The sequence below is a fragment of the Pagrus major genome, chromosome 16 (genome assembly GCF_040436345.1).
Source record: "Pagrus major chromosome 16, Pma_NU_1.0".
Lineage (NCBI taxonomy): Eukaryota > Metazoa > Chordata > Actinopteri > Spariformes > Sparidae > Pagrus > Pagrus major.
Window position 1 is genome coordinate 9,302,852 of NC_133230.1, and position 14,931 is coordinate 9,317,782.

At 41.6% G+C, this 14,931-nt stretch overlaps 1 protein-coding gene across 3 annotated transcripts in view; it reads left to right on the plus strand.

Moving 5' to 3' along the window:
- Positions 1-11,843, plus strand: part of plekhh1 (pleckstrin homology domain containing, family H (with MyTH4 domain) member 1) — a 30,250-nt gene extending 18,407 nt beyond the window's left edge. For 2 of the 3 annotated variants that reach the window (XM_073482982.1, XM_073482983.1), the window contains exons 14-30: positions 196-282; positions 624-782; positions 2,448-2,528; positions 2,928-3,107; positions 3,211-3,322; positions 3,903-4,015; positions 5,024-5,200; positions 5,312-5,409; positions 5,504-5,681; positions 6,398-6,553; positions 6,917-7,014; positions 7,282-7,423; positions 7,519-7,661; positions 8,059-8,188; positions 8,440-8,523; positions 9,167-9,313; positions 9,766-11,843. In XM_073482982.1, coding sequence (XP_073339083.1) covers positions 196-282; positions 624-782; positions 2,448-2,528; positions 2,928-3,107; positions 3,211-3,322; positions 3,903-4,015; positions 5,024-5,200; positions 5,312-5,409; positions 5,504-5,681; positions 6,398-6,553; positions 6,917-7,014; positions 7,282-7,423; positions 7,519-7,661; positions 8,059-8,188; positions 8,440-8,523; positions 9,167-9,313; positions 9,766-9,918 — 2,238 coding nt within the window. In that variant the 3' untranslated portion in view covers positions 9,919-11,843. The remainder of the gene's footprint in view (positions 1-195; positions 283-623; positions 783-2,447; positions 2,529-2,927; positions 3,108-3,210; positions 3,323-3,902; positions 4,016-5,023; positions 5,201-5,311; positions 5,410-5,503; positions 5,682-6,397; positions 6,554-6,916; positions 7,015-7,281; positions 7,424-7,518; positions 7,662-8,058; positions 8,189-8,439; positions 8,524-9,166; positions 9,314-9,765) is intronic. The other variant, XR_012180178.1, reaches the window with a different exon arrangement.
- The last annotated feature ends 3,088 nt before the right edge of the window (positions 11,844-14,931 follow it).

The following is a 14,931-nucleotide window of genomic DNA, read 5'->3' on the forward strand; positions in this document are numbered from 1 at the left end:
TGCAGGAATATTTCAAAATCTTCCGTGTTTACATGCAAGATGGCCGCAGTTGAAGGCATAAGTAGTTGTCAGTGTAAATGAAAAAAACATTTACATTACATGAGCACTGCAGCTGCAAACTTTGTGATTGAGTTTGTAATTATATGATTTTGGACAGAAGTGACGATTATTGTGTGTGTTCTGGTGTGTATTCAGAGTGACGTGATCAGGAAACCTCAGGGTCAGATCGAGCTGAACTCATCCTGCCGGATAGTTCGTGGAGAAGGAGCGCAGACATTTCAAGTAAGTGGAAAACATGTCCGAAATCCTTATCCTTAGGATCCGAATGCAAAGAATTGAAAGATCTACATTTCAAAGGACTGTGGCATGAACGAAAAAGAGAAAACTTAAATACAGTTCTTAGACAGCAGATGCAGCTACACACACATATAGCGCAGCATCACAGTCGAGCTTTACTGCTGCATACCAGAGAAGCGGCTTAAAATGACATCAGGTATAGTATTGGCCTGGAATGTTTTCCTGGCTCTTCGCAAGCTGATTCTGATCTCGTCTGACACGATGATGCTATCTCAGCCGGCTTGGCTCAGCATTTTTTCCATATTTCTCCCCTTTCGTCTAATCAGTTGATTACAGAGAAGAAGACCTTCTATCTGACCGCCGATTCACCCAACATCCTCGAGGAGTGGATCAGGGTTCTGCAGAACATACTCAAAGTCCAGGCCAGCGGACCGGTTACGGTGGAGACCACCGCCAAGCCCACCGTGAGAGGTTGGCTCACAAAGGTCAGGAGATAGAAGTCATGTTATCTTACTTGGAGAGTATTAGATGAGATAAATATTCTCTGATGTCTTTAAGCTTAATATGAAGCTACTGCTAGGAGATGATTATATGAATAGGTACGTAAGCACTCATTGAGCACACAACATTTTATTTTGTTATACAAATTAAACAAAAGAGATATTTTGTGCTAATTTCTGAGCTTTTTTTACCTCTGCAGGCTGTTTCACAATGTTCCCAATCTTTATGCTAAGCTAAGATAAGCTAATGGCTGCTCTCTGTGGACATAAAAGTGGTATTTTTCCTCCTATCAATCTCTTAGCAAGAAATTTCTGTATAATGTAAAATATTAATGATATTAAGTTAGCAAAAAACAAACAAAGCCTCCTTAATTATTATTTGATGGGAGTGTAATAGACAAGACTTTGGTTTAACCATCATTAATAATTGGTAAATTTGTAGTTAATTGATTTAACTGTTAACAAACAATGAAATGTTTAATAAACTATCTTAACTTTTTTCCTAAAAAAACTACTTTAAGTTGATTAATAGATTATCAGTGTTGTTTTTTCTGCTGATCGACTAATTAAAAAGTTTTGATAGCATCTGACATCACACAAATTCAGTGTAGAAATAATGAAACTTTTGTACATACTTTTTGTTTGTATTGTTTATTTTATTAGGTTTTTAACTGGCATTGCATTCTTTGTGAAGAATTTTGATTTACTTATTACTAATCCTTACTTCCCTACCCCGCTTTTATTGCATATTCACAAGAGGTATGGGTTAACCAGGCTGTCTCCATGAAGAGGATGCCAGAAATAACTCATTTTCCGGCTTAACGTGCTCTTTCAGACAGATATAGCAGCGTCTGTCACTGGGGTGGGGAAGGTTTGACTGAGCACGTTTGGACACGGCTATACTGCCCGAGCTGCTGGAATGCTTGAGATTTCTTCTCCCCTCCTCCCTCCTTTTTTTCTGCCTTTCCTGAACTGAAGCCTGTCTTTTGGTAAAGACGCTCGCACATCTGACGGGTGTCTGTGATGGATCTCTGACAGATGACTGACAGCCTCAAGCTGAGATGATGGAGCCCACGTCCTCTCGCCAAACCCCCCCAATCCCTCCCTGAGAGTTGCCTTTGATCTCCTGGTTATGACGTGATCTCGGTTCAGACAGGGGCTATTCTGCTTCTCAGCGCAGTTAACCCCCGGCGACCCCCTCTGAGGGATGCACAGCTGGCTTCGTGTTGACGCCATCCTCCAGTGACATCATTGCTCCATTCACATTTCGAAACTCTCTGAAAGAAGCCTGTTGCAGAAGGTGTTGTGTAATTATCATGTGCAGCTGCATTCCTGGTTAAAGCGAAGTTGAATGCAGGAATCACAGGAGTCACTTTGCTTTGAAATAAAAAAAAAACGTCCTGTATGGATGTTCAAACTGCCACTTGAATTCCCTGACGTTGCTCTTTTAAATGATTTGCACACCCACCTCCACACTCCTGGGACATCTGCTGGTCAGATGTAGAAACTCCCTGACTAACATCTGTCAAGCTTTATGAAAACTCCTTTGGTCTGAGTTTCAAAGAATACAGAAAAAATGTACAGTCTTTTATTTGTTTTGAACGGCCACATAGTCCTGACACTTTACTCATACTTTTCTTCTTGTTTCAGGTCAAACACGGACACTCGAAGCTGGTGTGGTGTTCTTTGGTCGGAAAAGTCTTCTACTACTATCGTAATCAGGAAGACAAGGTTAAGAAAACTAGCCTCTGTTTTTTTCTCTCCTCGTCTGCTTTCGATTTGGCCTTTTGTTAGTGATTATTAACACCTGCCTCAAAATGGTTTTGCTTTTTACTGGTTGTCTTAACGAAATAACAGGCCTTTGACAAGTAGGTGCTTACAACTGTTGTTTAGACAGAAGAAAGAAGAAGGAAAAAGGTGTAATTATGTCAATATAGTATGTTTATTTGAAGATATATGATGTAAGATTTCTGCATGAAAATGCTGACAAACATCTGGGATAATGTAAGTACACAACTCAGCAAAATATATGACAAAGCTCTAGCTGTTTTCAACAATGTTGGGTGTTCATGGATGAAAGAGAGACCCCTAGCAGCAGTAATTAGATATTGTCCTTTTTTTTTGTCATAGTTGCCTCTGGGGCAGCTGCAGATGCGGGAGGCCTCTGTACAGGAAGTGGATCGCTCCTGTGATTCAGATGAGGACTACGAGACGGGCAGTCGAGGTTTCCTCTCCTCCCACTGCACCTTGGTTGTCCAACCAAGGGACCAGAGTCCTACATACCTGCTCATTGGTACCAAGCAGGAGAAGGTACCTGAACAGGCAATATCTTTTATAAAACTGAGATTCAAACCATTATTTTGGTCGTTCATTTCTGTTTGTATGTTAATGAGTACGCTTTTTGTCTACACAGGACACGTGGTTGTATCACCTGAAGGTGGCAGCGGGCAGCAGCGCAACCCTCAAAGTGGGCACGGAGTACGAGCAGCTCATCGGTAAACTCCTCGATGCCGAAGGAGATCCAGGTGAGAAATCCCCGTCCTACAGCAAAGAAGCATCATAAGGAGCTCTAACAGTCTGTGTTTTGGGTTTTTTTTGTAATCTTTTTTTTTGCAGGCATGACATATGGAGAAAAGTGTACTTCACCACAAATTTTAGCTTTCATATATGCCACAAAAGTTAAAAATGGTTGCCAGGTGGCAAAGAAGCACGGAGATGATCCCTTCTCCAGCTGTACATAATGCATAACATCCTTAATCCAGAGTCCGTATGTTGGAGGTGAAGAATCCTTGCATTTACATAAGATTTTAAGGCACTATATTCTTTCTTGAGATACAGTATATTTAACACTTGGACATAAACAGTAGATGTATAATCGTCTGAAAGGCTTCAGACTTCATTTACACAACATCATTCTGCATGTTATTTTGAACCACAGCGTCTGACAGCCTCACTCCACACTGCAGACTGTGTTTACGACCGGAGCACTGTGTGTGAATTCGTGTCAGCTGTTGAGTCATTACAACTTTGAAACTCAATCTTTGTGTTTGTCTGTGTGTGTGCACGTGTTTGCGTGGGTTTGTGTGTATGTGTGTCATTTCCCAGAATGTGCCTTGTGGAAGAGCGAGGCCTTGAGCTTCTGTAAGGAGGGTCTGCGCTCGCCTCTCACCACTCTGCCTTCTGAAGCGCTGCAGACTGAAGCTCTCAAGCTTTTCAAGGTCGGTCTCTCCACCTCTCACCCCTTTCGTTCCGTCTCTTTTGTTCTGTTCCACTTCCTTTTTCTCCTCTTACTTTCATCTCCTCTTTACTTTTCTGTCTGGTTCTCACTGTGAGGGTCTGTTCAAGGCATCATCCACCCTACTCCAGTTTGTCCAGACCATAGCCCCCATTATCCCCTCCTACTCCTGGATGCGCTCCGTGGCCCTGCTCTCCTCTTCCCTCCCGTCTCTGAACCAGATCAAAGGCTCGAGGACGAGGGCCCCAGCTCATTAAAAGTGTGGAAGAGAGATAATGGCCTTGATTATCTGCTCTGATTGAGGCTAACCGTTCCTCGGGTTTACAGCTAGTGTGAAAGGATCCCCTTTAAACAGGAGACATGGGAGGTCAGGGCCTTCAGAGAGTGGCAGCAATGGATATGGAAGCCACAGGATGGGGGAGGAGACAGAGCAGGGACCTTGTAGGAAGATGGCAGATCCTTTTCCTCTCTTTTCAACTCTGTGGCCCTCGGTGCGCCCACCCAGCAGCCCCCTCCCCACGCCCGACTCATGCTTCACAGCCCCATCCACTACAGTCACTACACTGCAGGATTGAAAGTTGAATGGATCGGCTCTCTTTGACCAGCCAGCCTTGAAAAACAGTCCCAAACGCACACAAAGGAGCAGAGTGAATGGAAGTGACACACTTTTCAAGCTCTACTTCATGCCTTTGAAGTTTATTAATGAATCTGACAAGACTGATGAGAGCTGTTAAATTGGTTCTTTGTCTTCAGCTGTCCCAGTGGATGAGAGCGGAGATTACCTCAAAAAACAATGTCATACACATTTAGACTCAACCTCATGACGTCCTCTTTTGTTGTTTTTTAAATTTCTTCTGACCTCACCTGGAGTTTTATTGTTTTAACTATTTTAAGACGGATTTAAATGTGGAGTCTCTGGTGTGTGTGTGTGTGTGTTTGCCTCCACCTGCTGGCGGTACAGTTGAATTAAGAAGTCGTTCCCTCTCTGCAGTCCTGTCAGCTCTTCATCAACGTGCTGGTCGAGTCTCCGTCTGTCGATTACCACACCTCGCTGGCCCAGAATGCTTTGCAAGTGTGCCTGACCCACCCGGAGCTGCAGAACGAAATGTACTGTCAGCTCATCAGGCAGACCAACCGGCGGACGCCACACAACTACTCCCTCACACAGGTCAGCCTGGTGCATATTAACGACAAAAGAAAAGCATGTGAATGGCAAAAGTGGATATATTTGTTTTACTTCCACGTTTAAGTTTTCTTCTTTCACCACCTCTTCCTGTAGTGCTGGCAGCTGTTGTCTCTGTGTGTGGCTCTGTTCCTTCCTCAACAACATTTCCTTTGGTACCTCAGACAGTACCTGCAACGCAATGCTGACCCAAGGTGAGAAAACAGGTGGCAGAAAAACATCAATGTAACCGAAACCAGCAGTTTTTAGTCCATTGTTTACATCTCTATCTCTTATTTTTCCACACAGGAGTGAGGTGGGGAAGTACGCGGTGTACTGCCAGAGGTCTGTGGAGCGAACACTGCAGAACGGAGAGCGGGAGGCCAAGCCTTCACGTATGGAGATCGTCTCCATCCTGCTGAGGAACCCCTACCACCATTCGCTGCCATTCAGCATCCCAGTTCACTTCATGAACAACACCTACCAGGTAAAGCATGGTCATAGTGCAAGACACTCTTACTCAAGCTGTGTCTACCTTTATAATCTTGCCGTATCTATATCTATATCTATATCTTAAAGACGAGCAGGGAGCAGTTTTACACGTTAGAACCTGAGCTGCCTCCAGGTAGAGAAAGTACCGGCAGCATCAGTTTATACATTTTGATGTGAGGACGTGTTGATGTTGCCACCTAGAGGCAAATTAAGTAATTGCTGCTTCAATATGTAATGGGTACATCCCAATGCCCTTATTATTTCCTCGATCCTCACTTGAACCCAAAGTTGTTCTGGGCCACCATCTTGCAGGCTGTTACAAAGTTATTTTTGGTGCGCCGGCAAGCGAGGAAGTCCTCACGAAAGTCTTTTTACAGGCAGACGTGCTATCTTACTGGATATCACGACTTCACTGGAGTTTCATATGGGAGTAAAGACAGATTAAAATCAATGTTTCACTCCCAAGTTTTATATTTTGTTTTCTGATTCACCATCTACTTAATCAGTGTTGACTGTAGGTCTAATCTGCTCGTGCTGTTACTTTTCTTGCTAATCGGTGGCACAGTTAGGACTACAACTCCAGGTCAAGCACTGCAGGATCTAAAGCTACTGGTCCTGCAGCTCTGACACCAAAATAATATTAGCTGTGTCTTTTTTTTCTGGTGTTTTTCATCAATAAGAATGAGATGTGTCCCTTGTTTTCCCACGTAGGTGGTGGGTTTCGACGGCTCCACCACAGTGGAAGAGTTCCTGAATACGTTGAACCAGAGGATCAGCGTGAGGAAGCCTCAGCTGTCTGGGTTTGCTCTTTTCACTGATGATCCATCAGGCAAAGACCTGGAGCACTGCCTGCAGCCGTCTGCCAAGGTACGAGTGTGGATGGAAGAAACCCTCTACACACCACTGAGGCTGTTGTGGCGCATTTATTCAAATTTGTCTCATGTTACCTAATATTTGAAAAGGTCAGTTGTGGGTAGTAAAGGGCTATTTTGACAAATTAAGGCTGTCCAAACCAAAGCCTTCCTCTGTAATTTAATTCCACCCAATCATGATAAAAGAGGTGCCTCCACTTAATTTTCATTTTGGTTACTGAAACTGTTCCATCTGAGACGTTAAACTCTGTCAGTCTACAGTACACTTTCTGCTTCTTCCACCTTCGGACAGGACCAGAAGTAAGGTAAAAGTGTCCACATGTCTGACTGGAGACTGACTCGTATCCCTTTTTGCTAGATCTGTGATGTCATTTCCAAGTGGGAGCAGGCCCTAAAAGAGCTGCATCCTGGGAAAAATGAGGGGACACGGATCGTCCGCCTTACATACAAGAACAGGTAGGAGTTCTTGTGTCACGTCTGGGTCTAACTCAAACACATACACACATATCACCTTGCCATCTTTAGTGATGTTGAACCCATAAACATTTGTCTGAAGAAAGAAAAGGCCTTTTGAAATAAAACAACCACACAATAAAAGACGGTGATGTGATACCTGTTTTTCTTCTTTTCTTTGAAGTGAGTGTACAGTGTAGTGTACACAATTCCAGGAATTCCAGGAAAACAAGTTTCATGACAACCTTTTCTTCATTTCTGCACGCACAGGTTGTGTTTCAGATCTCAGGTGAAAGGCGAGACGGAGCGTGAGCGCCTCCTGCTGGCGTACCAGGTGAATGATGAAGTTCAGCAAGGCCACTTCCCTGTGAACAAAGAGCTGGCTCTGGAGGTGGCTGCCCTCATGGCACAGGTTGGTAAAGACTGCAATCCAACTTCTTGGACTAAGAAGACTGCATTCTCCTATTTTTAAAAAGATTTTCTCTTATTTTGTTTTTCTTCTCCCAGGTTGAACATGGTGATTTGGAGCGACCAGCTGCCTCCTCTCCTACCGGCTCTCCTCAGCCTAAATCTCAGCTGATTCTCCTGCAGGCCTTAGAGCGCTTCTACCCCAAACGCTACAAACAGGACTGCAGCTCAGAGCAGCTCAGGTAAAACAAATACCACTTCCACTACCACAGGCTCAGTTATTAGTGACACGGAAACCACTAACAACTTTTTTAAAAGCTATTACTTCAGTCTCTTTTTCAAACTCAGCATTACCTGAACAATGTTCGAGTGTTGCCTTAACTTCCAGACATGACATAGCATCACGCCTTTCAGAACTTTATGTCCTTATACAGATTTATTTGTTGTATCGTGCAATACCGCCATGCAACAACAAAACAGTCCGACAAACACAGCGGTGGCACTTTGTCATAAATGAATCAATGAAATTGATCCACGTCAGGCAAGGCCAGATCAAACAAAACATGGCAGGATGTTCTCGCTGTGCTTGTTCTTGTTCCTCGCTGTAAACTTTAACCTACATTCCTGTGATCCTTTCAGAGATCTTACTGAGCGTTTGGCCACTAAGTGGTCTATGCTACGTGGGTGCAGTGCATCCGAGTGTGTGAGAATATACCTAACGGTGGCTCGGAAATGGCCCCTGTTTGGAGCCAAACTCTTCAGTGCCAAGGTAAGGGATCAGCTTTTAGTCTGTTATATCCAGTCTTTTTTTAAAGTCTTAATGACAGCGAGCATGCTCTCTTGACACAAATCATACCTTTCTAAAAATTCACTTTTCATTTGGCTTGCACACACACAGCCACCCATCGAACTTTCAAGCACAGATTGAACCAGTTTCAAAAAACCCAGACAGGAAGCTTTAATGTTTACTAGGATGAGTTACACTGTAACTCAACCTGTCTTTGTTTTCCCTCTCCGCAGCCTGTCCCGCCCTCTCCTGTTGAGCAGAGCCAGGTGTGGCTGGCAGTCAATGAAGATGGACTGTGTGTGCTGGACTACACAATGGTGAGTTTCAAACTGGGAAGAGTAAATACCTCCATCAACACTATCTCTGTCGTTGCATAAAACAAATGGCGAGAATGGCGTCAAGTTTAATCAGAACATTTAAGTATTTCAGAAAATTTGTCTCTCTTTCTTCATTTCATTGCTCCAAAAATTCCTTTTTACAACTGCATGGCTCGGCTTGCTCGGCCACAGCAAAGATTTGTCGACCCATTGGTCTGGAATGATTTTCACTCTGTGGTGTTTCAAAAACCAGAAATCCACAGGAAAATAAAATGGCCAGACTCCGACTTGACATTCTTGACCCTGACAGACAGCAGATCCGACATGTAAATGATGTTAGCCCGAGCTCTGTAATTTTCAGCAGCCCATGTTGACCCATTTCATTATTGGTCTGGTGGGCAGCGTTGCTCATGCGCTTTCAGAAAGTCAGAGAGAAAAACACAGTGAAAATAACAAGAAGTTGCTGGAAATCATGTCACGCTCCTTCACACTCAATTTACCCCTCAGAAAAGAAGAAACCAAAATGATTTCCCCAAATGAATTCCATACTCTATTTCGGGATAAGCAATAAAATCAGAAAATGCTCCCTGTTTATATCCGATTTACTGCACGTTTCACACTGGCAATGCTTTTCATTTTTCAGCACACACTGGTCACGTACGCCTACCAGTCTGTGATTACCTTCGGTGGTTGCCGTGATGATTTCATGGTGGTCACGAGCCAGCAGAAGGAGCCTGGAGTCGGGAAGAAGAGTGTAGAGAAGCTGGTCTTTGCAATGGCTAAACCAAAGGTACGTTTAATGAGTACATCTGCACAAACGGTCAGTCTGAATGATTGCCTGAATGACAGCTGAGGCGTGTAGTTGTGTAATAGAAATATTGGTAGATAGAGTGAGTACTCAAGGTGTTAAGGGAGAGGAGCTAAGGGAGGGAACAGAGAACCCTGACTTATCCATACTCACCTGTCTTTACACACAAGTGAAAGCTAATGGAGAAAACAGGTTGTTTCTCTTATTTTATGTGCAAAACCTCAATGGAGCTTTAAAACGGACTCATATTACTGGTGTGAGTGAAGCTTTTGAGAGTAACTTCATTCTTGTCGCAGATCAGTGGGGCTTCTCAGGTTTTCACATCTTCCGTGAGCCACTGTGGGCCTGCAGCTCCCCAGAATCAAATGAAACATGACCGTATCATCATGTTAAAGCCATTAATCCCGCTCTGGTCTCACCTGTTTTTGTCTCAGATACTGGAGCTGACTCTGCTCATGGCCAGCTACATGAACCACTGGAACCCCAGCCTCCCGTCTGCCTCACACCAGCCGCTCGGCCACTGGGACGTAGACGGCCGGCACTTCCCCGCAATGAACTACACCACCAAGGGCCCCACACTACTGTGAAATAACAACAACGACTGTTTGACTACAGGGAGGCTTGATGACAACAGTTACCTTTAGTCTGCATTCATATGGAGTGCGTTGGGTTGCATGTATTAAAGAACAGGTACTAGGAGATTATTTTTTCAAGTGTTTTTTTTTTAATGAAGATTTAGATTTAGAAACGTCAGGATTGGTCATCTTAGACTATTTATTTCTCCAACAAAAGAGTGTTTCAACTCTGCTTCACTTAGATGTAAGGTCATCTTCTAATGCCTTGTTAAAATTAGACGTAAACACAGCAGTGATCTGAGCACCTGTTTCATTTCCACAGGCTTCGTGTTTTCCAGTTGTTCAGGCATCAGACTCTTTTCTCCCATAAAAACAAAGCTGTTGTCTTCTGAGAGCTGCATTGTCTGGAATACAGCGTTGCGTGTCGCTGAATGATCACCTATACTTGACGATAAAATGTAGCTTGAATTGATTTATGAGGTACGGACAATCTGATATCGATGTGTTGATGTTACTCTTGGATCATCATAATTAATGTTGCTCAAGGATCATCTTTGAAACTGACCAGCCATGATTTTGTAATGTCAAAGCTCTGCAACCTGGGGAAAAAAAGACCAGAAAAATACGCACATAGAAGAAATGATCCTTTCTAACATGCGTGCAATGATGTGAAAGGGTCTATTTTATCCAGATCATGTTTCCTAAACCCAACTGAGCATTTTTGGTACCTAAGCCTAACAAAGCATCGACAGAAAACTGAAAAGAAACAGAAAATAACCTCAACAGATTGCTCCAAGTCTGGTTATCGACACTGTCTCATATGTTTTAATAAATGTCCTGGAACAACATTAATCATGATGTGAAAAACACCAACATGGCGCTTTTAGATACACCCATGAGGTGCTGTGCAATTAGAAAGGGACCGATATGGCATGTAAGACTTCAGTTTCATAGTTTTTAGTGTCTTAATTTGATATTCTCAGTATAATATTTCTCTAATTTAGAGCTGCAAGGAACAAATATTTTCAATATAGATTAATTTGACAATTATATTCTCAAGCAAGTGTCTGTCACGAGTTTCCCGTTTCCTGACATAGTCCATTGACCCAAAGTCTAAAGAATTTATGTTTAACATGTTTATTAATATTCACATTTGAGCTGCTGCAACCACTGAATATTTGTTTTAAAATGACTTAAATGATGAATCAAGTATGAAATGTGTTGAACTAATCAGTTACTCAATTATACGTTTCAACCCTTCCGCAGCAAAATTTGGTTTTCCTTGTGAAATAGTGGGTAGGACTGCTTTTCCCAAAGAAATTAAGGTCATATTAAAGGAACCTTTTGTAATCCCTTTCTACTGGGGCCTTAATATTTAGCTTAAAGAAGGCCAAATTAAAGTGCGTCAGCCCAGATCTGCTAACAATGTAATGTTACCGAGGTAAACAATAAGAGGGATGGGGTCTGCATCTATGCTAAGTTTTTAGCTGTGCAGCATGTTTATATGTTCATTTTTCTCATGGTCCTCCACACAATATGTCTCTGAAATCTTTAAGACATACAGCACATTCATAATCAGGTCGCTTAGCGTTTTAATAATTAACAAACAAACGGAAGTGAAAAAAAAAGAGCTACAAAATATTTTGAATGACTTGAACTGTCTTGGATCAAACCACTGTCTTGCTCATGTCCATATTAGTTATTTATTTTATGTCCAACATTGATTTTTTTTTTTCCATTCATACATTACCTTTAGTGATGTTTTCCACCACATTTATTTTGAAAGACTTAGTTTGCCTTTTTTTCGTAGCAGAGTAATTTAAGAGCAGAGTATGTTTGGTTACTGTATCTGTACTAGAATGTGATTGAAAGAGGGTGTCGTTATGTTGCCTTATGTCGTATGTGTGTGTGGTGACAAAATAAATGGTACAATCCTGTGTTCCTGTGTGTTTCCTCATAACTTAATTCAATCTTTTTTGCTATTGACACATTAATAATCACCTTGAGATTGGTCTTCACTTGATTGGTCTGTCATATATGAATGAAATAACACCATACAGGGTAGAGCACGCATAAAGTTAACTATACCCACAAAGACTATTCATACTAGGCATCTACCATTAGTTTTTTGTGCTTTTTATAGCAGATTATAGGTCATTCTCATGAAAAGCCAGGTGATTTTACTGCTATGTCTCTTTATTTTTTGGATGAACAGACTTCTCTGTGATTATAGAAGTGTAGCAACCTTTTTATTGTACTTCAAAACTTAAAAGTCCCTAGGTGATGTCTGTTCTTGAATGCACCAGTAAGATGTTTTGGCCTATTCTCTGCACAAACTTTCATTGGCTCTCTCTCACACCTTCTGGCGCTCAGGGTTCGTGCAACCCTAACAAACTTCAACATTTTAGTCAAAGCTCCTTGTGGAAAAAAAGAACAGTGTTTCTACAAACTGTTTTTCTAAAAAAAAACTTCTTCTCTCATTCAACACATCCATAAACTATATACTTAGGCTGTGTGCTGGTCGTACACAGCCTGCCCAGTCTACATGTTGCACTAGAGTTGAGGTTGTACGAGTGGAAGCTGTTCTGCTTTTTCTTATCCAAGGGGGTCAAAGTGGTAATAGCATTTTTCTGCCAAATATATGCTGTAAATCCCACATTTTAATAGCTGGTCTGAAGCCCTTGTTGTTCCATAGCTGCTCCCATGCAGAATGAACCGCTCGTTATAAGGCTCACTGCTGAATTTCTGCATGCCTTCATTGCTCATCAAAAAAGAAAATAACTCGTCTAATTTTTCCGTGGTGCAAAGCAGCTCGGGCCACATGCTTTATAAGAGTTTAAATCAAATTGCATTTAAAGTAACAGATTCCAGTGTTGTTGGATGGATGGAGGTTTTGTTTCCCTTACTGTAAACCCTGAATAGCATTTTACTGGGCGACTGTGTCATAATGAATGTTATATGAATTATGAAAGAAGCAGGATTAGAAAAATAACATTTAGCCAGAATATAAAGGGATGTATGTGCAAAGTGTAAAGCTTATTTTAAATCATAAAAAGCCTTGTGTTCTTTCTCATGAGCATGTGATTGCTTTTGCCAGAAAGAAATTCGCAAGTAGCTGCGACATATGCAGATATATGTGGTCGTAATATGTGGGCTGCAAATAGAATAGATAGAATAGAATTCATTTCATTATTGAATAGTCTACCATTTATTTTCTTGTAATTTAAAAGTGGATTTCTCTACAAACACCAGTAAATAGTGACAGTTTTTTAAAATATAACATAAATGGGACACACTCAAAATAGTGTAGCAGTGGTGGAACTAGTACTCAGATCCTTTACTTAAGTAAAAGAAGAGTATTACAAGTAGAAGTCCTGACTCCTTTCACATCATATATTATTGTTGAATATATTGTTCCATTTTCATCCATCACAAATCCATGTAAGAACCTTGTCATGTTGTATTTATGTCCATGTGGAGCCACTTTCTGAAACACCACTATTACATAACACGTCTGTGATGTTACATGTCAAAGAACACTGTGTGCTGTACAGGCTGTTTTAGGAATTAGAGTAAAACCTGTTGTTGAGCAATGTCTATATACCTAACGGTAACATTCCTACTTTAAACCTCTCTGAACATGTAATCTGACTGTTGGAGAGCAGGATTCTAGTATGTCTTTAAAACATGAGATTCACATACATAAACTGGGGTGAGACAGGGGGCTGTGGCTGTGTGTGCTTTTAGGGGCCTCATATATGTTTCTTATGCAAACCTGCAACCTGTGGGTCAAGGGCAGATACCACATATATGAGGATTCATGTTCAGATTCTTGTACTTGTCCCTTATGATCTGTTTTAGACCTGTGACATCAAATCTCCATTGTCTATCGATATTTGATATATTGCACGCTGATACTAGTCCTGGCTTTGAATTATTTAGCCAGGCTTCATTCTTTTCAGGCCTCAAGAGGATCAAACATGTTATTGCCGCCTGTAGATCTGAAAGTAAGATTAAAATATCTGGAGGCATAATTAAAGTGGCTTTATTGGCATGATTGCATATGCATATTAGCATCAACTGTGTGCAGTTGTAGTAAACACAAATTAGACAACAACAGTAATCTCTTCACCTCTGGGATCTTGTGATACAGCCTTTGTCCCTATTTTCTGTAAAGCCCTACTGATAAATCAGCTGGCCGGTATTATTGACCGATACTGGCATATGTGGGCCGGTGAGAACTTTTCCTTTACACGACATACTACATAAAAAGATGCTTGGCGTAATTTCCAAGAATGCTATTCCCAGTGAAGTATACAGTTTCAGTACGCTGATGAATAAAGTTCATTGTTTAACTGTAAAATACCCTGCCTCTAGTGTTTGATAACAGGAAGAAGACTCCCGCACACTGTCCACTTCACTCGCAAGTAAGTTTACTGACAACAGTGTTCAATAACCTAATTTAAAGGATTATTGCAAAAAAATCTTTATGTGTAGCCTATGTAAGAATATCGACCAACATATCGTTATATATATATACATATCGGCCACTGAAATCCAATATCAGTCAAGCTCTAATTTTCTGACATATTAAGCGATTAATTGACAAAATAATCAATAATGCATACATTTTTTTATTTAACACTTACAAACTGCAGTGCACATCACACATCCTGAGCTTTTGAGGTTGATTCCCAAAAGACAGACTATGGGTGGGGTGTTATTTGATGAATCAGACTGTGCAACATGCAGGAGCCTGCAGAGACATGGGAATAACCCCTCCCCCTCCCTCTGGACAGCTGTACAATCCCCTGTACTGTATATTATATCAATGCATAACACTAAATATGGTTTAACCGAGCTGTCAAAACAATGCATACATGTATAATGTGCATTGTGAGCATCAGTGCAGCTAAACTATAACTTAACATGTATGGAAATAAAATGACCTTTGTGCTCATTATGTGATTGTTTGCCTCATATCGACCACCTGAGGTGAGGGGGGAGGGGGGTCAGGGTCCCATC